We start from the raw sequence: 23,370 nt of genomic DNA on the forward strand, positions 1-23,370 counted from the left end.
GCTTCTTCTTCTACGGGTGAAAATGAAGTCGGCGGCTGCTTACCGTAGTTGCGAGACCTGTTGTGGCTCAATATTAATCCATATATAAGGCGCACCGGATTATAAGGTGCACTGTCGGCTTTTGAGGAAATTGAAGGTTTTTAGGTGCGCCTTATAGTGTGGAAAATACGGTAATTGTCATACATGCATGAAAGAATGAAGGCAGCACTCCAGATATGTTTTTAATGAGGGTATAACTTTATAACACAATGTAAAGCTAAAAAAGAGTTACTCTTACATAATATTGTCTTATCTCATAGGTCTTGCTGTATTAGTTCATTCCTTTGTGTTTAGTTTCTTAGTTTATTCCTATGTTCTGTTTCTCTAATTGTCAGACCTTTCCCCTTTTGGTTTGCAGATTCTTGAGGCTCTGCTTCTACTGCACACCCCATTGGAGGGTGATAGTGATAATGTCATATTTTTATAAAGTTGAGCAGTTAGTCAGGTGAACGTGATTGGCAGCACCTGGCTGCTACATTTACATTTTGTTTCATAAATACTGAATCTGGGGTTAGATTTAAATCCCTTTAGAACCTCAAATCATTATTATTATGTCCTGAAAAGTGAAACCCTTCGGTTTAAAGACGTTGTCGTTTCTTTTACTCTTTACACCAGGAATCAGTTTTGTATATTTACAACAGATTTAAATGTAAAATGTGTAGATATTGTCTGATATTGGTCACTAAACATCTGCATTTTTTGGCAATCTTTTGCTTTGCTTGCAAAAGCTCTAATGACTCTGAAGGACTGTTAGTATTTGTTAGGTGAGAAGGGAGAAAGCAAACAGGAAGGATTAAATCATTCTCCTCAGACACTTCTCGTTCAGTTCTTTCCTGTTCTTGATGAGCTTGTATTTGTGCATTATCTATCTAATCACAACGAGTGATTGCTGTATACATCACATCAAATTTTCTACTTGTGCAACTCCAAACCAGCAGCCATTAGATACTACATGCTGGTGTGAACCCTACTGTCCTATCAGCACAGAGCGCTCTGCCCACCATGCTGCTGCTGCTGCTGCAGATGTTCGACTCCCAGAGGTTTTTATGGGTTTCCTTCAGGATTTTACTGGACAGTTACTACTGTGGTGTTGTGAATGGACTCCATCACAGCGGCCAGGCGGCTGCACAAGTCGTGGGCCTGGTTGACGTGAACTTTTGGCGGATCTTTCAACACCACCGTCCCACTGGAACCGTCCAGAACCCGCGGCAGCAACTCGCCCAACTTTACCTGCAGCGAATCTGCAGAAAACAGAAAAACCCAGCAGAAATGAGCCCTTCAGATGGTAGTTTTTGGTTTTGAATGATTGATTACATAGAGCAATTTCTTACTGGGACAAGTTCTATTCTGTTATTAAATTTAGTCCTGATTGTATACATTTTAAAAAGAACTTTAAAAAAATAGAGAATAGATGAAATAAGCAAATTTATGCTCGAGATCAAAATTATTGTTTGTTTTTAATTTATTTTTGAAATGGCTGTCATTGTGTGTTTTAATTTTGTTTGTGTGTTTTAAGGCATTTTTTGATGTTCTTTTGTAATGTTTGCAAAAATATTATAATTGTTGAAGTGGTTGATTTGAATTTTGTTTTGACTTAAGGAATTTTATTATGTCTTCTTTGTAATATTTGTAAAAGTATGATTTTATTGTAATATTTGTGATGATACTAATGTGAATCCTTACAGAAACAAATAAACAAATAATTACAATAGTTACATTTTTCATTATCTTCTCATGTTATTGTTAATAACTCACCATCCATGTCCTGACCCAGGCAGCAGCACCAGTGGCTGCGGATGTTCTCCATAGCGTCCCGGTCCTCCTGGGACAAAGCCGAGTCCCGGCTCATCAGGTGAAGGCAGGGAATGACGGCTTCGTCCATGATGGAGAGACCCTCCTCCACTTTGCCCTCCTCGCCGCTGCAGAACAGCCGGGACGCGCTGTCGTTCAGCGCCTGATTGGTGGATAAGCACAGAAAATACTTGGATCAAGGTCTCCACTTTAATATTTACACAAGTATAGTTTTATTCTTATGAAATATTTTAGATGAAGTCAATGTGGAGGTTGAAGAACAAGCTTTGTGTTGGAGCCTGTGTTCAGATCCTATGCTGTATGGAGGGTCAAAAGGGGCAAAATTAAATCATTAAAATGCAACTTATAATCATCAATGCAGATAATTAATTAAATAGATATTAATTTATTTTGTATTTATTCCTGCTTCTACAGAAGCAGGAATAATTCTGTTAAAATGAAATAATTCTGTTAAACTCACCCATTAAAGTCAAGGGACTGGGCTGTGGGAGGGGCTTACACTAACCTGCTGAACTCCACTAGTTTACAATCAACTCTTCAACTTCTAGACTGTCTGCTAATTGTGAAGTTTCTTTAAAGAACTTATCAGAAAGCTCATAAAATTCCTCCATTACAAGGGCTGCCATGATTTTCAAAGCACGATGATAAACTAGCTAAAACAGTGTATTTTTTTTGTACTTTTATGCAATAAAGGAACATATTCGCCAACAGATGGTTAATTGAAAACATGTCTGTTTTCTCTGATCAAAGAAACGTCAATAAACAAATGAACTCAAATTGGGTCCATGATAAACTTCAAGGTAAAGTTTGTACCAACAAAAATAACTTCAGCTTCATGGTCCGAATCCATCAAAAATTAAACATCTACTTTAAATGTGAATCCATAAATGGTGTATAAATCACAAATATGTGTATTTGCATATGTGAAAAACCAACCCCGCCTCAGTGCTGCTGCAGAGAAAGTCTAAATAAGGAAATATTATCCCACCAGTCGCTCATGTCTAAAGTTCTGCCCTAGAAAAATCTACTTCAGCAGCTGGCTGAACGCCAGAATATGTCAAATAAAAGTGACAGGTCCCAGCGATGATTTTGATTACCCTCAAAGTTTCCCCTAATGCAAGCCAAGACCTCTTAGAGAAAAAAATATTTAATCAAGTGGCTGTTTTAGGCTGACAACTGAAACAGCTTTGGTTGGAGCTGTTGCTTTACTCACCGTGAGGCACTTTCTTCTGTAAACTGCAATAAGAGCTTTGTTCACACCACGTTTCTCTCCCTTTCCCAGCAGAGCAGCGTTGGTCTCATACGCATGAGCCAAATAGTTCAAAGCCTCTCGCATCCTGTGACACAGTCAGAAAGAAACCAAATAAGCACCAAAAACCACAGCCGCTCTTTAACTGTGTAGTACAACATATACTAGAATGTCTCAAAAATTAAGAGTATTGCATAAAAGTGAAATATTTTTTGCCAGTCATCTCAGAAAGTTGTTTTTTTAATATTTCAAGCTTTTATGATTTAATGAGTTCCTCCCGCACTTCCTGTCACTGTGTGGTTGATGTGTTCAGGATGATGTGCAGCGTTTGTTTCCCTCCACTCACAGCATTAGTTTTCTACTAATAAACGGTTTCAGGGGGAAGATACTTTTACAAATCGCTGTATAGAAATAGAGGATAATTCTGCCTTACTTTCCATGCTGATAGTGCTCCAGTCCAGTTAGCAAGTAGACAAACACAGTCCTGAAGTCCCTGTAGTCGTCATGCCACTGCTGCAAGAAAACCCACGCACAGACACACACATTAACCAGTGCCTGTTTAATCTTCATCTTCTTTTGTAGCGTTAACAAACAGTAGGGAGATGCATTGGGTAGCCATGGTTTTGCTTGGTGTATAAATGTAATTTGTTTGTTTTGATGCATTTTGGAGCAGTTTTACTGCTGAAGGTTCAGCAGTAAAACACAAAAGGAGAAGTCTATTGAAAGACGCAAAGCCTCATGCATCCTGTGGTTAAAAGAAACCCTCTTTTTATGCGAGACAAAAACATTCTCAATAGTTTTGACTATTGCACATTAAAAAAAAGGTTAAAATTGAGTTTGTACTCAGTTTTAACTAGCTGCTGTAGTCATTATAAGAATCCTGAAATCCTGAAATCAACAAGCTGGAGGAGACAAATGATTAATTAATTTGTAGTAACTAACAAAAGAAACAAGAGACGTGCAGGACAAACAATGTCAAACTGGGTTGGATAAACCCGACAGTACCATGTATTCCTCCATGTCCATGTCTTCTGGCTTAATGAGGCGAAGTTTGGCTCGGGCTTCCCTCATTATGCTGATGGCCCTGCATGCACAGGAAGGACAGCTGGAGTTTAATGGTACAGGTGAAATAGACTCACAACTAGTAGGTCTCTGCTTTGGACACTAGATGGCAGCAGATGAACGACGTACGGCTGTTATCATCTATAGAGCGCTTGCACGTTAGAAAAATCTTTCTAATCAAATATTTGGTGTCCAAAAAAACATTTCTCTTCATTTAAAGAGAGGTTTTCCCTTTATTACAGTTTTAGTTGTGTGTTTTTTTTTATTACAGAGATTTCTAAATTCTGATCAAGCCCACCAGAAAAGCTATTATTAAAACTAACAAAATTACGAAAATTGAAATTGAGAAAACCCTTTTGTGTTTACTGAAATAAACGAAAACTGTAATTAAGTAACTGTAACAAATAAAAACTAGCAAACACTGTAAAAAATAACTAAAACTAACTGAAGTAGACAAACAAAAAGTTACAATGAATTAAAACTAAAGTATAATGAAAAATGCAGAACTATTATAACCCTGAAAGAAGAGCTGATTCTGTTTGCACACCTTTCGTCAAAGCTGAGGTTGCGGTCTGTAAACTGCTCCAGCAGTGTCCTTTCGATGACACGCTTGGGCGCCTTGTTCTGAAAGAAGTAAACCAGAGCGTGCTGCAGACGGGCGTCCTCCTGTGGCGTGATCTCCTCCTGGGAGAGCTCATACAGCCGGGAATACTCCTCATGGAAGGCCTGGAACACCACGGAGAAATATGAGTTTCAACATGTCTCTAGCTGCCTTTGAGTGCAAATCTTTGTCTAATGTAAAAAAAAAATAAAGCATTTCATAATTGTTGTGTTTAAGAAATTAAATTAAAATCACACATAAATAAGCTTTTTCACTCAATAAGTTATTAAAAATAATGGCAGCAACAGATGTAAACAGTTATGAAATATATCAGAGGAGACATTGGTGTCTTATTCAGTCATTGGAGCGAGAAGCCCATTATACTTGGGAGCGGGTAGCTACATATGCATAGCCGCTCTATCCTGGTACATCTATCTTGATACGGCTGAAAAGCCACCTCATTCTAGAGCAAAAACTTCTTATTGAAAAACTAAGTTTTTTTCTTTTATTTCTATTAAGAAAATTTATTTTTATAATTTCAATTTGTGCAATTCTATGGCTTATGGAAACACAGCTGGTGATGCAGGGACTCGGCATGCTGCAGGTTTAAGAATTCTCTGCATTTTTATGCACAATTTGAAACCCTAAACCTTGATCATTATTAATAGAACAGAAGTGTTTGAAGAATTTAATGCAGGTTTTACTGCATGAACTTTTCCATTGATATTTCGAAAATTACTTATTTAAAAACAAACAAAAAAAAGTCCTGTGGGAATGCATGTTTTGTTTCTTATCCAAATTCGAGTATGATGGAGAAAGACGTTAAACATTTGAATATCTTACCTTGATGAGGCCAGCCTCAGGGCCTTCTTTGTCAAACGTTTGTCTTGCCTTGGCTATGGCCAGGATGACACCCTGCATGGCTGGGGTAAGCATCATCTGCGAAATGAAAATGAGACCATCGCAAATGCTTAACAAACTAGGTACCACCTCTAACGATGTTTAATGAAAACAGTCCTGTAAAAAAAGAGAGATAACATTCTTACTTCAGAAAGTCAGCAGCAATTCTCCATAAACTAAGATCTTTATTCAAATCTAAAGGCTTGCATGTAATTTCCATCCATCCCTCCATTTTCTTACACCCTTATCACATCGGGGTCGGGAAGTGTGCTGGTGCCTATCTCTGGCTGTCAACAGGCGAGAGGCAGGGTCAGCCTGGACAGGTCACCAGTCCATCGCAGGGCAACACAGAGACAGACAGGACCATGCACACACACTTCTAATGAGAATTTATACAGACCAATCAACCTTATAGTCATGTTTTTGGACTGTGAGAGGAAGCTGGAGTACTCGGAGAGAACCCACCATGCACAGGGAGAAATGCAAACTCCATGCAGAAAGACACCTGACAGGGAACGAACCCAGGACCTTCATGCTGCCTCTACCAACTGTGCATGTCATTTATTGCTCACTAATTCAAACTTGCACATCTTGTGCAAAAGCACAAACTCAACAATCGTTCTATCAGAAATGAGCCATTTGAATTATGAATGAAAGAGGTTATCAGGCCCACATATACTGTTTAAATTAACATGGAGTTGCCCTGATTAAAATCTTATTCCACATTGTAACTTCCTCACCTCTTCGTTGTATCCGTCAGCATCGGCCCTCACCATGATGCGGCCCACGTTGGGGATCTCCACCTCCGACACCTCGTTCACTGCCTGCCTCTGCCTGGCTGGAGCCTCCTGCTGCTCCTGCTGCTGCTCCTCGTTTCCCGGATCTGCTCCGGGTCCGGGAGCCTCCCCAGAAGCTCCTGGTTCATCGTTAGCCTCTGTGTTTGGTCCCAACATCTCCCCATGCACAAGCGCTTCAGCCTGATTACAGAGCTCTGCATCCGAGCCAGAGGTCTGACAAAGACACCAGGAATAATATTAGAGTTTTTTGGACTTTTGTGACATGATTTAATACTTTTTAAAGTCTTTACACTGTTGAATATCTCATAGCGCTGCAGGGCAAGTTTCTAAAAGGTTAATTATTTCTTCATTGTAGTTTAATAAACTAGGGACCCCAAACCAGCATTTCTTAGGGCTTAGGGCCCCCACAAACCTAGGAACCACCCTGTCCGCAGGTATACTAGCAGTGGGACCGTACACCCGGGGGGAATCTGAGGGGGTTGGGACTTTCCCACCTGACTCTGCAGCCCTGCTGGGTCCGGGCTTGGTTCCAGGGTGTCGCTGGCTGTGGGAGTGTCGGTGGGATCTGCTTGGCAGCCAGGACTTGCAGATGGGGGCACGATCTCAGACTCCTCTGCTGCTGAGTAAAACAGACAGAGGCCTTCATTCAGTGCATGTATTAGCAAAGTTTTTTATTAGATGTTAGATGAAATTGGGTGTCGGTGACAATGTGCTGGAAGGGCAGATCTATTCAGTCTAATTCTATGCTTTGTGCTTTCAGTGACTTCATGCTTTACTATTTATTTTGCATTATATTTAGAATTGCTAATTGCATTTTCTGAATAATTTGAAAGATGGTTTGTTGCTGTTTATTTTTGTCAGTTTCTTCATTATTTATTTTACATTTGCTGGGATGCTCCTAATTGTGCTTACTGCACAAATTAAAGTTGTAATGTTTTTGCATGTTTGATCGAGCTTATGAAGACATAGGTGTATTTAAGTGTGCTTTACTGGTGCAGAGTTATCGAATACATTTGTAATTCAGTACATTTATGTCTGTTTAAAAAGATCCTAAGTCAACTCGGCTGTCTTTCTGTGTTGGATCGGTATCGGCTATCAGATATCTGTACTGGAAGAGGAAAAAGGTGAATCGTTGCATTGTTGAAGGCAAAATGGGTCTTTACAAAAACTCATAGTTGCTTTTCTTATTCCAGTTAGTGTAACACACCTTCAGGCGTCTCTCTGGGTTCGCAATCTGCAGTCTTCTCCTCTTCTGAGCCGGACCGGGCCTCTGAAGCCGCTCCTTGCTCCACCTCTTCAGCGGAAGGTCCAGACTGTGGTGCTGGTTCCACAGGTGTTAGCTCTGTGTTCTCCATACTGGCGCTGGGAGGCTCCGCCGGGGTCGCAGACTCTTCCTGCGGAGTGGCGGTCTGGCAGAACTGCTCCTCCCACTCGCTGAGCTCCTGCTGGAACCAGCGGTTATCTTCTTGAGCGTAGCGTCTGAGCGCGGCCGGCAGGGAGTCCATGCCATGCAGCACCTGGCCTGTCTCGTCATCTGTGTCTTCTGGGTGGAACGTGTGGTTAGACAGAGGGTTCACTCAACAAGCACAGCATGTTTCATATTTTATGGGGGCCATTTGTAAAGTTACAAAAAAAAAAGAATAATTTTTTATTTAGTCTTAAGAGAAAAGAAAAATGAGGGTTCCAATTTTAAAGTCATTTTTTTCATGTTATTTAATAATTTATAAATGTCAGTTTCAAAATAAATATGTAATTAGATAGCTAAATATTTAGCTTTAAACTCAACATTTAGTTAGCAAGCCTAATATTTAGCTTCATACAAAAATATTTAGCTAGCAAACTAAATATTTAGTTTCAAATTGAGCATTTATTTAGCAAGCTAAATATTCAACTTCAATCTAAATATTTATTTAGCAAACTAAATATTTTGCTTTAAACTAAATATGTAGCAACTATGACGGACTAAAACCCCCTAATTATTTCTGTTAATTTAAGACTCCAAGAGAATGTCCACTTCTCTTATGTTCAAAATTAAAGGCTGGATTTGTAAAAACTTCGTGATATAAATCAATGGAGAACTGATGAGTGTTGCTACGGCTGAGAGTTGTTGTACCTGTGATCAGCTGGGGGAGCCGGTCATCGATGTACATCAGGCAGTACGCGCTGGCGTTGGTCATCCCCCCAAATGAGTCTCGCTCTAACTCCTCCCATGAAGACTCGGTGATGCTGATGTCGTTGTACTTCATCCAGCGCTGGTTGGCGTGGTCGTAGATGTACGCCCAGTAATGACCTGCTGAGGCCTGACCTTCATGAACAAGCACTGCATGCAGTCTGTATGGCACCTGTTGAAAGGACCATTTTATTTTACTTTTTTTTTTAATTAGCCTGGCATACAGTTTGTCATTTCCTTCATAAAGATGAACAAATACTGCATTTCAAATAGTCTATTCCAGTGTACATATTACACACACATATTATTCTGACACAAAAATATGCTTTTATCTAATTCATCCCACACTAAAAAAAGAAAACAGGTGATCCAAAATAAAAAGAATTGAGTTAGTTTGTTACATCAAATCAAGTTTATCTATGCAAATGTATTAAGTTCACTAAGGTGTTATGTTAAACAAATGTAAAAAGTTTGACAATGTTAATTCCATTAAATGTAACAAATTAATTAAATTTTTTAAAGTTGAAGCTCCGTTCTCTTATTTCAGTGGACTGTAGCTTTGGTTGTATATTTATGGCATTTAGCTCCATCCATCAACTCTATCCATCCAAAACAGACAACCCCACATGCTGGTGCTGCCACCACCATGCTTTACTGTAAGGATGAGGTGTTCAGTTGGGATTTCCATTGAAAACCCAAAAATCTGCTACACAAAAATTTGAGGTTGTAAAGTAAAATAGTTCAAGAGGTGTGAATACTTCTGGAAACCAGTGAGGTGTCTTTTTGTACCCATGCAGAAAATTAAGTGAAAAGAAGTGTCACCTGGCAGAGACTGTTGTCTGAGTACATGGCTTCGAGCGTCTGAGTGAGTTTGTCTATGCTGGTCTTTAGCTCTGGAACACAGAAACAACACGAAGCCATGACAGAAACCAAATTTACAAAACTCTCCCTCTGATAAAGAAATTTAAAAACAATTTCTTCATGAACACTCTGTGTCATTGGCGTACCGTTTATGTCGTGCTCTACTTCAGTCCTCCAGCGCCGCAGGCAGGTCTTCACGAAGTGCAGCTCTTCTTCTGTGGCGCTGTGAGGCGCCGGGTGGGGCGGGCAGTCAGACGGGTGTTTGCACTGGGTGAAAGGCTTGTAAATGGGCGTCTGCTGGCAGTTGGAAACACTGGAAACCAGGCTGTCCGATGAGTCTTTATCTCCAGGTTCACTGATGGAAACAAGAATTTAAGCAAAAATGCTAGTCTATACTCATTCACGTGTCAAACTCAAAGCCCAGGGGTCAAATCCAGCTCACCATATCTTTTTATGTTGGTTAAATATGTTTGTACAGAACATTTCAGCAACAAGACAGTTTAAAGTGCTTTACATCATAAAAACACAAATATAAAAAGTCATAAAAACATCATACAACAACCCACTGAAAAACCAGTAACAAACATCACATTGTGTCAAGTGCCATAATCATAATCATCAAAATATGTCAAATATCAAAGGAACCTGCTGTCTTTGGCGATGGCGTCGGACAGCGGGTGGCTCACAGGAGGAGGGGAAGACGTGGTGAGCCTCGGGTCTTCAGCCGGGGAAACGCTGGTGGGTTTGGTGGTGGCAAACTCCAGAACGAACTGGAGCATGTCGGCCAGAGGGTACTTCATCGGTCCAGAGCCGTAGTTTTTATAACTTAGACCAGAAACAAAACACATTTAGGTAAAGACTTTGTTCAGATGTTTAGTTTCTCTGCTTGAAGGTTGCTTAGTTTTCAGTTCTTACTTTTTTATTCTCCTTTTAATGCTTCTTGTTTCCCGTTCTAATCATTGTTAACAAATACTAAGTTTATTTCTTTGGCTGTCTTCATTCAGCAGATCTTGATGTTCAGTTCTATAATTCAAATCAGATTTGGGTTGCATTCGGCTGCTGTGTGAACCTAGCCTTTGTTTTCTGCTCCTTTAGTCTTTATTGGATTCTTTTGGACCATAATAATAATAATAATAATAATAATAGATGTTTTTATTGAACTCCTCAGTTTCTTACCACTCAAGTTTCTGTTGAAGTGCGGCAAGTTGCTCCTTGAGCTTCTTCACTTCCCCTCTCCTCTCATTGGTCCGTTCTATGTTTTTGTGAAGATATCTGTGAAATAAAACATGCATGTGTATCTCAGTTAATAAAAATATCATAAATAAGTTGTTCTATCTAATTTCTTCAACTTATACATGCATTTTACAGAGAGTAATATATGGTTTGTTTATTATTTTCCCTTTTGGATTGAATTATTAAAATTCAAATTTAGTGAGGCACAGATTAAGATATTTCTGAAAGTTTTCATTAGTTATAATCTGATTTTTGTATTACCTGTCCATGTAAACAATTTGTGGAAACTCTAATTTTTTGTGTATCTTCTCGGGACGCCCGAGCTGAGTGTTGAATTCGAATCTAGAAAGTTCAAAGGTCAGGACCGGCGGTAGTTTTTTAAACCACCTCTGAAAGTTAGAAAAGACACAGAGATCCTTAGCAGAAAAACATAAACTTTCGGAATATTCAGTATTTAATATTTTGACTTATTTCGAGCCGCTCACCTCTCGGCCAGACGTGAGGGCGTGGTCCGAGTGCAGCGACTCGATCTCCTTCTCAACCATCGCCCCTTCCAGGCATTCGTCCAGGTTGTTGAAGCCGTTGACTTGCAGAGGGTACTGACCAAACTGCTCAATGTTGTACAGCGTCTTGCCTGAACCGAACCACACAGATTGGACTGAGACAGAACCCCTGTGGGTGACGGCAGGATGAAGAGTCGTAAAGCACTCACCTTCATGTCGCCTCTCCGTTACAAAGGTGCCGTAGAAAAGCTGAACCATTGGGTTTTGCTGCTTGTCTTCTGCGTTCCTGAACGTAAAGATGGATGTTATATTTACACGTTGATTCATAAAAAGTTAAATGTGACCTATTTTGCTTCCTTTTAAGGCCATTAGGATAGCTCTTTGTGTTACATGAAACATGTTAATTAAATTTTTTGCACAAAGTCTTTCTCAGACAATGAGATTTCACCTCCTCAGTTCTGCCTGTATTGATCTTCTTTTGTTGAGGAATATAATTATGAATACCTTTGAATTCCTCCATACTTTCAGAGTGAGTTGCTTTACTAGTTCAGCTTCCAAACTGGAATTGCCAAAATAAATTTGATTAATGAAAATATGCCACTTTTGAAAAAAGTTTTTAATTTTTTTGATAAAAACTTTTCCCTAAACGTTGGTGTATTTTTGCAGAACTTCAGTGAAAACTCTTTGAATGACAGAAGTCACACTAGTTTGTACACAGAAGCAACCTCCTTGGAGAATGTGCAGGTGACCGTAGCTCTAATTTAAAAGTGTTAACTACAATTTCCCCAAAATGCCGCATACATAGCAGCTCTCAAGTCGGCGGAGCTTGTCCCCCTAAGCCTGATTAAGACGTCTCCTCTGATGACTGATAGATGATGAGCATAGTGCCATGGCTGAATTACATGTTTACATCCATCACATCCATAATTTTTAATGACTTATTTTATAAATCAATTTATTCACCTGAGATTATAGCTGCATTTCTTATTTAATGGAAACACAGTGATTGCAAAATTGTGTTTTGTCATCATTAACACAATCTTGACAAAGCTTTGTGCACGTTTGTAATTGAAAAGCAGCTGCTGACAGCTTTAACAAATGACTTACTTTCCGTTGGCAGCCAGTTGAAAGGCATCTTCTAACCAGTCGAGTAGTTTGTGGGAAAATTCGCTGACATCCTGAAAGTAGCAGACGAAGACATTTAACTGTCTGTAACAACTAAACATCCATCCATCCAGCCATCCGCTTTAATTCAACCACAGTGGAGGATTCCACAGCACAAACAACCTGTGTAAAGGTACGTCATGAGTGTAGACTTTGACTAGACCACTCTGGGCCCTTTATTTTTCCATTCAAGCAGCACTCAGAGGTGAACTTAATTTTAAAATTTGCATCTGATTTTGACATTTATTTCTCAATCTGACAATGTGAGACTGTTTACATGTCAGAGCTGCACATTCATAAATTCCTGGCAGCAATGGGTCCATATTTCAGGGAAGCTAAACTGGTCTGCAGCTGATAATGAGGTGTTGTTGGACAGTCTCTGCCCAGTGTGACTGAGCTATGAAACACTTGTTCATCAACAAGTGGGTTGGATTCTCCAGGTATCCTATTTCTAGGAAAGAGCTGGAAAGAGCTGTGTTTTGTACCTGCTGAGCCTCACTGGTCCGAAAGGCGTCGCGTAGCAACTCCACCGCAGCAGAGGGATCCACAAACCTGCGAGTGGATCCCACCATGAGGGCAAACAGGCACCGCAGCTCCTGCATGAAAGCAATGTTCCTCTTGTCCTGTCGTCAGAAAGTCTCGGTCAAACATCAGCTTAAAAACCGTCACAATTTTTTGAAATTTAGGTCATTTTTAAGGACAATTTATATACAAAAAAAACTGTTGTGACACACCACAGGAAATCTAGGAACAAGTGGCCAGAGCAAAAGCTGGGAAAAAAGATAACAATTACCAATTTCTGGGAAAATAAAGTTTCTTTTCCTGAATGAAAGAAAGGTTAGAATCTACACTTTCAGAATCTTAAATAACTCAAGATGCCCTCAGGGAAACGTGTTCCTGGTTTTGCCATGGCCAGTCACATTTTGTCTGCAGGAAGGAAATATGTAGCAGAAAGCTAACTACTCACAGCATGACTCTTACACTTCTCCAGAATTCGTTCTGACAGATGGTAGTTGAGAACCAGCCTCCTGAACACAGGTAAGTGGAAGAGTGACTGCAACAAGATGACAGAACAAGCAATTTAACAATGTTTTCACTCCTGACAGTCTGGTAGATTAGGTTTAATTGGGGACTAAAATTGCAACATTTGTTTCATTTTCAGCTGCTGCGGGTCGCTTTCTCACTGCACTGTGTCAAACAAACCAAACCAATTTAAAAAATCTGTTCTCCTCCTCGCCTGTGGTGGCGCTGCACCAAGAACAACTGAAGGCCACAATATGAAAACCTCTGAAGAAGACACTGAGCACAACTTTCTTTCTCACAAAATGTAAAAAACAAAAAAATGGAGTGGCATCAGATTTTAGCGGTTGTAGGATTTCGCTTTTGTATTTTTCAAAAGACCATGAGTCATTTCCCCCCAGACTCTTGTGCTTGTTTTGGTTATATTTACCCAGAATGCCCTGGCTGTAGGCTGCAGGAATGCCAAAAGCCACATCCCGTTCAGTATGCATTCAAACTGTACCAAAGTTTGAACTGAGACCGAGGTTTGTAGATAGACTAGAGTTCGCTTTTTTGAGTTTGACTACGCATTCATGCCTCCCCAACTGGACTTTCTAGGCAAATTGACTGGAGTTGGATTAAAGGGGATTATACAGGACATGTGTGAATGCACCCTAAATCGACCTTAAAGTTTGTGCCAGATATGGATACACTTTTGTAAAATATGACTTTGTTAACATAGGACGTTTTTACTTCATTGCTGATTATGTTTTGTGACAAATGTCAAAGAGTTTTACTTGTTTGTTACAGGATACCTGCGGTCGATACCATGATAACCCTTTGAGTGGAGAATGCTTCTAAGCGTTCCCATTAGAGAGGGAAATTCAGTTATGGTTTATCTCAGTTTTACTGTAATTTATGAGCCGCCCATTGAATCCCGCAGTCACTCAGCTTCGATCTGAACCAGAGGAAACAGTGTTAACTCAGAAAAAAGAAGAGCATTAGTATTCCTACAACACTTCCTCAGATAATACCGCCTGACGTTTAAATGGAGACAGAAGCATATCTCAGTTGAACAGATACAAACAATCCCCTTCTCCTGTCTCTGTCTGCTGTGGATGTCCTCGCATCGCTCCACGCTCAATTAACCGCAGAAGCTGCGTACCTCAGAGAGGGTTCTGGTTTCTGTCGAGCCACCTGATAGGCCTGCGTGGCTTCAGTCTGGAATGGACTTATAACACAATTAGCAGCTGAGATAAAAACTGTTTGCTCTGATTTAGCTGAAGGCTGCCCCCCTCCTCTCTCCGGTTTGTTTTTCAGGTCGATTTTTAACCTCATTAGCAGGAAATAATGATGAGGAGGAAATTTGAGCAACATCCCCTTGTAGTCACGTCGTCAACACGGCTTTGGAGTCACATTGGACCTTGCTAAACAGCAGTGATAAATTGAAGGATCTGGGAGACTCGTAAATTTGGCAAGAAGCAGAAACAGAAATGTAAAAGCTTGTTTCAATATTTGAACAACTGTATCTATATGTATTCTGCTCCCCGCTAACAAATATACGATGGTGCTGGTGTGTGTTGTGCTTCCATTCAGAAAAGTGACAATCAAAAATGAACAGGAATAATTTTGGTTATTTAGCCTCTCATAAGAGGAAAGAAATGGAGGTTTAATTTTTAAAATTTAAAACCTATATTTTTCACATAAAAATGTCAGTTTCAAACTAAACACATTTAGCAAGCAAGCAGTTAGCATTTAGTTAGTAAGCAAGCTAAATATTTAGCTCAAAGCTAAATATTCACTAAATATTCCACTACTGGAAGTGGACTATCGAAATAAAAGCTGGACCTTGCAAAGTATAAACTCCTGCTGGTGAGTCGGTGCAATGGTAAACATCTGTATTCCCATTAAAGCAACTTATCTTATAAAAGAATTTATAGATATCAGTTTCAAACTAAATATTTAATTAGCTAGCTAAATGTTTATTTTACAAAGAAAATATCCCTAGATACACATGTCAACTTAATAAAAGCATAAACAATAAAATACCTTAGGTGCGTGTATTTTAAAGGAAGTAGAAGCATTTTTCCACCTTTAAAATGAAATTATAAGATTGGTTCATGCCTCTGCAATAAAATTATTTTATTAAAGGCTTTTTATACATTTTTACCAGATATTTCTGAGGCTGTGGTATTTATGCTTTTTGTTTTGATTGTTTATTTTACTTTTTATGTGCAATACTTTGTTGAACTCATTGTGGAAAGTAGTTTGAACCTATTAGAGTGAATGGGGAGTAAATTACTTTCAGTTTTTAAATGAAAATAAATAAATGAAATAAAATTGTATATTGTATTTTTTATTATTATTTTTTTGTACAGAATTTCTGCAAAGCTGAGCCGTTAAGTTGAATAGTTGTGCAGAGCTTTGCCACATGGACTACAGACGCCAAGTGGGAGATTCTGCACACTACAAGCTTCTGGTTTACAGAAATGATTCAAACATAACGTGAGGTGTTTATTCTCACCTGGATGACAGCACTGAACCAGCAGGTGTTTCCTACGTTGCGGATGCCGACGGGCCAATCATCCTGACGGATCCAGTCTGCAGGGCTGCACATCTCACTCTGCGCTTCACATCTCTTCCTCTTCATTCGCGCTGCATTTTCTTCAGCGCTGGCTTCCAGAGCTCTGTTGGACATCAAATTCTCTTTATGAAAACACCAGACTGACAGCTATATTAAATACAGGCTCTAAAATACCTTAAACAGAGAAGAGGTTGTGTCACATCATTAGATCATAGCTATGGAGAAAAGATCCTGCCAAAATTTTCAATAAACATAGATATATAAGACTGGGAAATTAGAGTACTATGTATTGTGACAATTGATGTCAGTAACCTTCGTAATGCATTACTGACATCGGACCACTTTTTTCAGTAACAAGTAATCAAACGTGTTTCTATTTCAAATCCAGCAATCAGATTAAAGTTACTTATCCAAATCACTGTTCGTTACTATTTTATTTTGTAATGTCATTGTATTTCTTACGCGTCTTGAGGAGCGACCACAGTTTCCATACCACAGTATCAGCAGCGACAGAAACGTTAACAATGGAGGGATGCACATTTTGTTGCTGGACAATCAGGAACTATTTTGAGTTTCTGTCAAGTCCAATGAATATAAGTGACTTTGGGCTTGTTTTTTTTTCTAAAGTCCCCGGTTGCGTTTTTTTGGGCTTCTTTTTGAACATGAAGTTGCTCATTTGGGTTTGGAAATGAGCAGAGACACATAATGAGACCCAGATGTTGTCTGACACCCAGGTAGTTTTAGTCAGGCTCTTTTAATAAAGAACTGTAAAAAAGATGATTAAATATTCCTATTTGGACAGTCCAGACATTTGTCTACAGGCAGTACTAATTATACAAATACAGCTTACAAATATTTTTCTCTTGGTATTTGCTGCCTAGTGCTTTTTATTATTGTATAATTCTTTGTAGCAGCTGCATCATGTCACAGTGGACATTATCTCAGCTGTATTTAAACTTGAAAACAGGGGAATCTACATCTGTCTTGTCCTACCTGTTGAACTCACGCTCTTCTTGCTCTGCATTGTGGGATTCCTGCAGGCTGAGTTCAATGGCCGTCTGCAGTTCATCTTTAGGAAGTCCTAAAAAACCAAGAAACGTCAGGAAAATTAAAACCAACATGTGGATTTATAACTGTTTCATGTTTGTTTAGTTTTAAAAACAAATTTTACAACCATTTACTTAAATGTATCTTATTAAGGAATCTGTTTTTACACTATTACCTACAAAACTGGTTGAAATATGGCGCCTCACATTCATGCCTCTTTTTCACATTGTCTCACAAAATTAAATGTCTTTTAAGATTTTACATGACAATTGAACACAAAACAATACATAATTTAAAGCTAAAGAAAAATAATACATGACATTTGAAGAGTGTGGCATTTCTGAGCAGTTTGCAATTTATGAGTTTATAAATGTTGTGTTCTTCATCTCTGTTTGAAATCAGAGTCAATTCTTCACTTCACAAAAATAAGAAGTAACTTTATAAATATCACGCTTATAGCTTTCAGTCTTTTTTTAAGTTGATACATTTCTTATAGTGTTTCACCATCATCCCTCATTCTGCCTTCCTATGCTGTTATAAATTAAAACATGCACAATGGTACATCTAAATGCTTTCCAGTCAGATATTGCCGCAGTGCACCTCTCTGTTTGTCCCAGGGCTCTGCAGACGTGCCGGACTCCTGTGGCTCTGCAGAGTCCTGAACCTCCACAGTCTGGGTGGTCAGTAGTCCCACAGCATGTCCGACGTCCCCCTGGCTGGCCTGAAGGGAAGAGCACAGAGAAAACCTTCCCAGAAAAAGACTCCAGTAAGGCAAGACAAACCCAGTTTCTGCTTGTTTCAACATTCTGCAAATAAATTTCCAACATACTGCAGATCCAAGAGGTCCATATTTTGCAACCTAAAGAAGGTTGTGAGATGTTCTCAAATCAGGAAGACTTTTGTAGATTGAGGGGGGAAATGATCAAGTTAAGAATAGATGCTGATAGAGTCCTACTAAAGAAGCCTGAATCCTTTGGATGTATACACTGATCAGATCTGGAGTTTGAACTAGACAAAACCCAGGAAGCCCCCTTCTAACTGCTGCTGAGTGTGTGCGTGTGTGTGCGTGTGTGTGTGTGTGTGTGTGCGTGTGTGTGTGTGCGTGTGGGGGTGGGGGTGCGTGCGTGTGCGTGTGTGTATTACCTTCAGGGCTTTGTAGAGAACCTGCTGATCCTGGATGCCAGTGATCTCCTTCAGCTGCTCCATCAGCATTTTGAGCTGTTCACAGAAAACAACTTGAGTTTTTTCTTTTTCCACTAGAGCACAGGAATCAGTGGACCTGATCACAAACCACGTCTCACACAGTATTTGAATAGTAAATAAAGAAATTAGATATTATATTTGTTTACATGTTGACGCAATATCATCGCTTGCGTTTTGAGGTTGCCTGAAGGATTTAAGGATCAGATTTAAGCAGCTAAAAAAAAATTCCTTTGTCACATACTAGAGTGAAAAAAGTAGTTGAAGTCAAGAAAAAAGTCCCTCAAAAAGTCTAAAAACAATTTTTACGACTTAATAAAATACAACTGGGAAGAGAAAGGAAGTTGAAACCAAATATTTACATCCACTGTCTTAAAATACACAATCATGTTTTTCCTTTTCCCCCTCATTATTACACTTTTACTCAGACCGTTTTTGGTTTTAGGTCTGATGTTTTTTTTTCTTTAATCATTTTCTTCAAATTAATCTTCTAATAAATATGCCTTTAAACTATTTTGGAAAGTCCAAACAGATTTATGAGCTTTTGGTAGGTTAATTCACAATATCTTAGTTAAATGGAGGCGCAGATAAAGATGCATAGGCTGAAAGGCCACTCAGAGGGGAAGAAGCCATTAATCCTGAAGCTACATAGAAACCCAGACCACAGTTTGCAAACAGTCTTATTGTCCGATGGAAGAATAACTGAAGAATTTTGGCCATAATGACCTTTGTTACACATGGAAAAGAACAAAGAACCCATGAAACCTTCATGCAGACAGACAAAACCAGGATTCAAATCAAGGCATCATTGCTACCAACTGCAGCACTGCACAGAACAAACTGAGTTATCACAGTGCTGATAAATTCAGTATTTCACACCTTTTTATTTTGTTCTTAAAGTTTTGAGTCTGGCTTCCAGTCATCTCCAAACCTTTGCAAACACAAACCATAATAAGAACCTAAGAGAAGCACTCAATTTAAAAATAAATCACCTAATTCTGCACAGTGAGAGACGCTAAATAAAGCTGGCTGTCCCGGCAGCAGGTGCTCATGTCATTGTATCGCTCTCTCTCTCTAACACAGAGAGGAAGCCAGGACCAGGCTGACCAGACTTATATGGAGCCCAGGGGGCAATCTGAGACCCACTTGGTTTGCCTCTATTTTAGGGTACTGACATGGATAGCACAAGCTTCTGTTTATCATTCTGCTCACCACGCCACCGGGCACCATGGTGCCTCTTTTATCCTCCCAGACAAACACCACCAACAACCAAACAGGAGTAATGCAAGTGAACCTTTTGTTTATTTTAACCACACCTTAAGCAACACATGTTAAACTATCCAAAGGCTGCATACATACACCACACAAACAGACTGCTTCATGCACTGAGCAGCAATGACTACAATGAAATGATCTGTTTATTACAGCAATGACGGTAATTTAATGATGGGGAAAAGCCACCAGATATCAGCAGTACACACGTTGAACTGATGGCATCTACAATTAGAAAGGATTTGATCAAAAATATAACCTAAGTGCCTATAGGCATACATGTTTAACATATGCAAGATGAGAACATTTTATTTTTAATATTGGTTTAGTAAATTAAACAAAAAAGAAAGTTACATTTGTTGCATAAAAGCTGAGTGGAGTTAGATGTGTTGACGTTAGTAGGCGTTAATCAAAGTCTCCATCATTTTCTCACCGAGTTCGTTGAGTTTTCTCCATTTTCACTTTGTTCAGCTCTCATTGCAGATTAAAAATAATAATAATACAAATCTGGATTTATTCACGTCTTTTCCCCTCCAAAAAGTGCTCGCGACAGACTCTCTCCCTCGTTCAAATCGACTCCATCTGTCACGCGCCGAGAGCGAGCAGCCAGCTGCGGTGCGCTTTCTTTAGAAGGCGCGCGAGGAAGGACACGCGCACTGACAACCCAGTAACCCTATAAGCAGCAACTTGCTTAGGTTCTGGAGGCCAGAGAGAGGCAGCGCGGCCCGTTAACGTATCGGGTTCTCTTAATATGAAAGGATGTTTTCCTGTTCCTGCTTCGTTGTTACACATAAAGATGTTGAATCCTCTATCAGACAAGTTTAATGAGTAAAAGAGGAAAAAAATAGGCCGATGTAGACACAGAAAATAACAATGCAATATAAATGTTCTTAGATCGGAATGGGAGAGAAAAACAACAAAACAAACAAAAAACAAAATCCTGAAATTCAATTAAAATCGTCCAGTGACAGTGCCATGAAATAGTCACCATTATAACCCGAAGAGCCATTTTGATCTCAGGTCAGACAAAAACAACAACAACAACAACAAAACAGAAAAATAATGTCACATAACTTTAAATATCTACTTTAGGAAATTTGTTGTAATTTTAAATAACCTCCACTCTATCTCTGTGTCTAGGTTTTAAAATAAACAACGTTTTGCAAAAAGAAGATAGATAGCTTTTTCTTTGGGATAGAAAGTAACGTGAAATACCAAAGAAGCACATTCCAACCTAATAATGGTTTGACTTTTTTTCCCTGCTATGCAAACATTGCAGGTAAAAAAAGTCAAACCTGCACTTGTTATTATACCTATATTTATTTAGCTGGTTCCTTTGTATTTTTTAACCAAATTGTTAGGAACCATTGTGGAAGGTCCAAAGAACCCTGCACCTTGGTAAATTGCTAAAACGTGACTAATTAGTTGAACAGTTTGACTTGGACTGTTCTGTGTGAAGATATGTGAATAACAGTATTTCCTAGCACTCTTGTTCAACTCCTCCTTTGTTATTGTTAAAAAGAACATCTGGACAAGCACCTTCCTAAATGACCCTATTAGTTTCTATGGTACTGAACCAGCAGAACCTGTTTTTTTTTCCTCTTCTGCACGCTTCACTATCATTCATATCATCTTACCAGCGCTGTGGGAAATCAATACCAAACCAAAATGTCTGCACAACACCGCATATTGTTCCTGAACGCCACTCAGTTCACATACAGCTGAATGTTTTTGTGGATATTTCTGCCGTTGACAAAGTGAACTTTTGGATGGCTGGTTCTGGCATGATGATTCTGGTTTGGATCATATTCTTTTTATCAGGTAAGACTGTATTTTACTATTTGTAGGTATGAGGCTGTAGAAATTAGTACTTATTGGTTAGGTTTTAGATGCTTAGTTTCTACACAGAAATGTAAGTTAAAGAACATTTTCTTCATGTTGTAATTTTAATCAGTTAGATGGTGCTTCAAGTCATAAATATAAATATTTATGACTTGTTCAAAAGTTCAAAATTATTTATTTTGAACTGCTGTGGTTTTTCATTGCAGTTAAATAAGCAAAAAGCACAACCAAGAAAATATTACCAACCACTTCATTTTAATTTGCCTACAGAAGCAAGACGTTTTACCTTCTAATGCAGTTAAAGTTTTAGCACTCTATTGTAGATTGGAGGGTTTTTTTTTTTTAGCATGAATGAAGTTTGCAACAATATCTCAGTTGTAATTCTGAACATGAGTAATGGCCAAGACATCTTTCTCCTATGAAGGCTTTTTCAAAATGGGACCATTCAAAGTAACTAACCACATGTACCATTATAACAGATGCATATTTATTATAGCTATTGGTATATATTTTTGTTTAATAGTTAATCTGGCTGAATGTGTGCCAGAGAAGCCAAAGAGATCCACTCTGAACCAGCTGACCAGAACCCTGCTGAGGAAATATGACTGTGGAGTTCGACCCGTCCACAACTGGACCAGTTCTACTACAGTCTACATAGACCTCATACTGCAGTCTGTCCTCGATGTGGTATGTCACTTCAACGGGTTTAGCTAATGCTGCTCTATCAATTATTGTGGCCTGCAGGTTTTTGACAAATATCCTTTGTGTACTGCAAAATGACCTCTAAGTTCAGTGACGGTAACCTTTTGAGTAACCAGCAAGTAGCCATTAACTTTACTTTCTAGTAGACTGATTTAACTAGAAACCAAAAGTAACTTCTGATTATTCAAAAGTAATCTTTTGAGTAAACAGCAGGTAACCATTAAGGTTCAGAAACTAATCTGTAGATTTCTGTTACACTGGATATTCTGTTAAAGTAACCAAAACGTTCACCAAAAACAACATACGGTTAACCTGTTAACTGGAGGGACCAAAATCACCAAAAATGCCTGAAAAGGTATACCTATAAATAAAAAAATAGCCTGTAAATTTCATAGCATAATAGATTCCTCTAAATCTTCATGTAAGTTTCACAAAGCAGTCTGTTGATTCTCTTACACTAGTTTTGATGTTTTGCTGCAGTAACCTTGAAGCTCAGAAATCATAACCCTAAGTTATAGAATGTTTTTTTTTTTGTAGAAAGCAACTCTTGGACACATTTTCACAACTTCAGTAAAAGTGACATGAAATGTTTAAATCTAAACATTTCACAACAGTCATAGTGATTCAGTTGTTAATTAATTTTTTTTATCCCGTCAACCTCTAACTTAATTTATAATCTATAACGACAACCACTGAGTGTTTTTTTTGTTTGTTTGTTTTCTAGGATGGAAAGACCCAGAGCATTACTACAAGCATTTGGTACAGACAGGTAGATGTTCTCTTAACCGTCTGTTTCTCATTGTTAGCTTTAGAAAAGTAAATGTTTTGCCAGGCTTTAACAGAAATCTGCTGTTTCCAGATCTGGAGGGATGAGTTCCTCGTTTGGAACCCGGAGGACTTTGACGGCATCACTGAGCTCTCTCTCTCTTCTGACGCCATCTGGGTGCCTGACATCATCGTCACTGAATTGTAAGAGGAATATTCTTGTGCATCTCTGCCCGGATGAAAAAAAAAGTATACTTTAGTATATTAAATTTGAACATACTTTAGTATACTTTTATTGATGTACTTAAACTGTACTATTTTGGAACAACTAATTTTGTGCTTAGTATACTTTAGTAGTATTTAAATAGTATTAAATTACAACTAATGGTATATTTTAGTATACTATACGTACTTTTTTGGAATAACTTCAAGTGTACTTAGAGTGTACTTAAAGTATACTTTTTAAATATCATATTTCAGAGCTTTATTGTTATATTTTGTGTAATAATTCTGTCTCAGAATTATATTAAAAATATATATTTTATATACTTCAAATATATTTTAAATG

The 23,370-nt window shown here is 38.7% G+C and overlaps 2 protein-coding genes across 4 annotated transcripts in view; one reads left to right on the forward strand and one right to left on the reverse strand.

Moving 5' to 3' along the window:
* Nucleotides 1–208: 208 nt before the first annotated feature.
* usp28 (ubiquitin specific peptidase 28) lies at nt 209–20,127 on the reverse strand. 3 transcript variants are annotated; one of them, XM_008428567.2, is made up of 26 exons: nt 19,927–20,127; nt 18,165–18,239; nt 17,622–17,742; nt 16,968–17,055; nt 15,915–16,077; nt 13,359–13,445; nt 12,877–13,014; nt 12,335–12,405; nt 11,437–11,513; nt 11,210–11,358; nt 10,986–11,113; nt 10,668–10,763; nt 10,137–10,316; nt 9,638–9,846; nt 9,453–9,523; nt 8,574–8,802; nt 7,668–8,000; nt 6,955–7,079; nt 6,404–6,673; nt 5,607–5,702; nt 4,710–4,888; nt 4,106–4,184; nt 3,534–3,613; nt 3,065–3,188; nt 1,795–1,993; nt 209–1,280 (listed from the first exon to the last, which is right to left on the reverse strand). In XM_008428567.2, exons 1-26 carry the CDS (start codon nt 19,969–19,971, stop codon nt 1,105–1,107), a joined length of 3,588 nt encoding a protein of 1,195 aa, XP_008426789.1. In that variant the 5' UTR covers nt 19,972–20,127; the 3' UTR covers nt 209–1,104. The 3 variants fall into 3 exon arrangements, with proteins under 3 accessions (XP_008426789.1, XP_008426787.1, XP_008426788.1); XM_008428565.2 differs by having other exon boundaries at nt 7,668–8,003; XM_008428566.2 differs by having other exon boundaries at nt 6,955–7,076; nt 7,668–8,003; nt 19,927–20,126.
* Nucleotides 20,128–21,146: 1,019 nt separating this feature from the next.
* Nucleotides 21,147–23,370, forward strand: part of htr3b (5-hydroxytryptamine (serotonin) receptor 3B) — a 10,546-nt gene continuing 8,322 nt past the window's right edge. Inside the window, exons 1-4 of the mRNA XM_008428568.2 lie at nt 21,147–21,314; nt 21,859–22,022; nt 22,762–22,806; nt 22,897–23,006. Coding sequence (XP_008426790.1) covers nt 21,263–21,314; nt 21,859–22,022; nt 22,762–22,806; nt 22,897–23,006 — 371 coding nt within the window. The 5' untranslated portion in view covers nt 21,147–21,262. The remainder of the gene's footprint in view (nt 21,315–21,858; nt 22,023–22,761; nt 22,807–22,896; nt 23,007–23,370) is intronic.

Source organism: Poecilia reticulata, linkage group LG14, assembly GCF_000633615.1.
Source record: "Poecilia reticulata strain Guanapo linkage group LG14, Guppy_female_1.0+MT, whole genome shotgun sequence".
Lineage (NCBI taxonomy): Eukaryota > Metazoa > Chordata > Actinopteri > Cyprinodontiformes > Poeciliidae > Poecilia > Poecilia reticulata.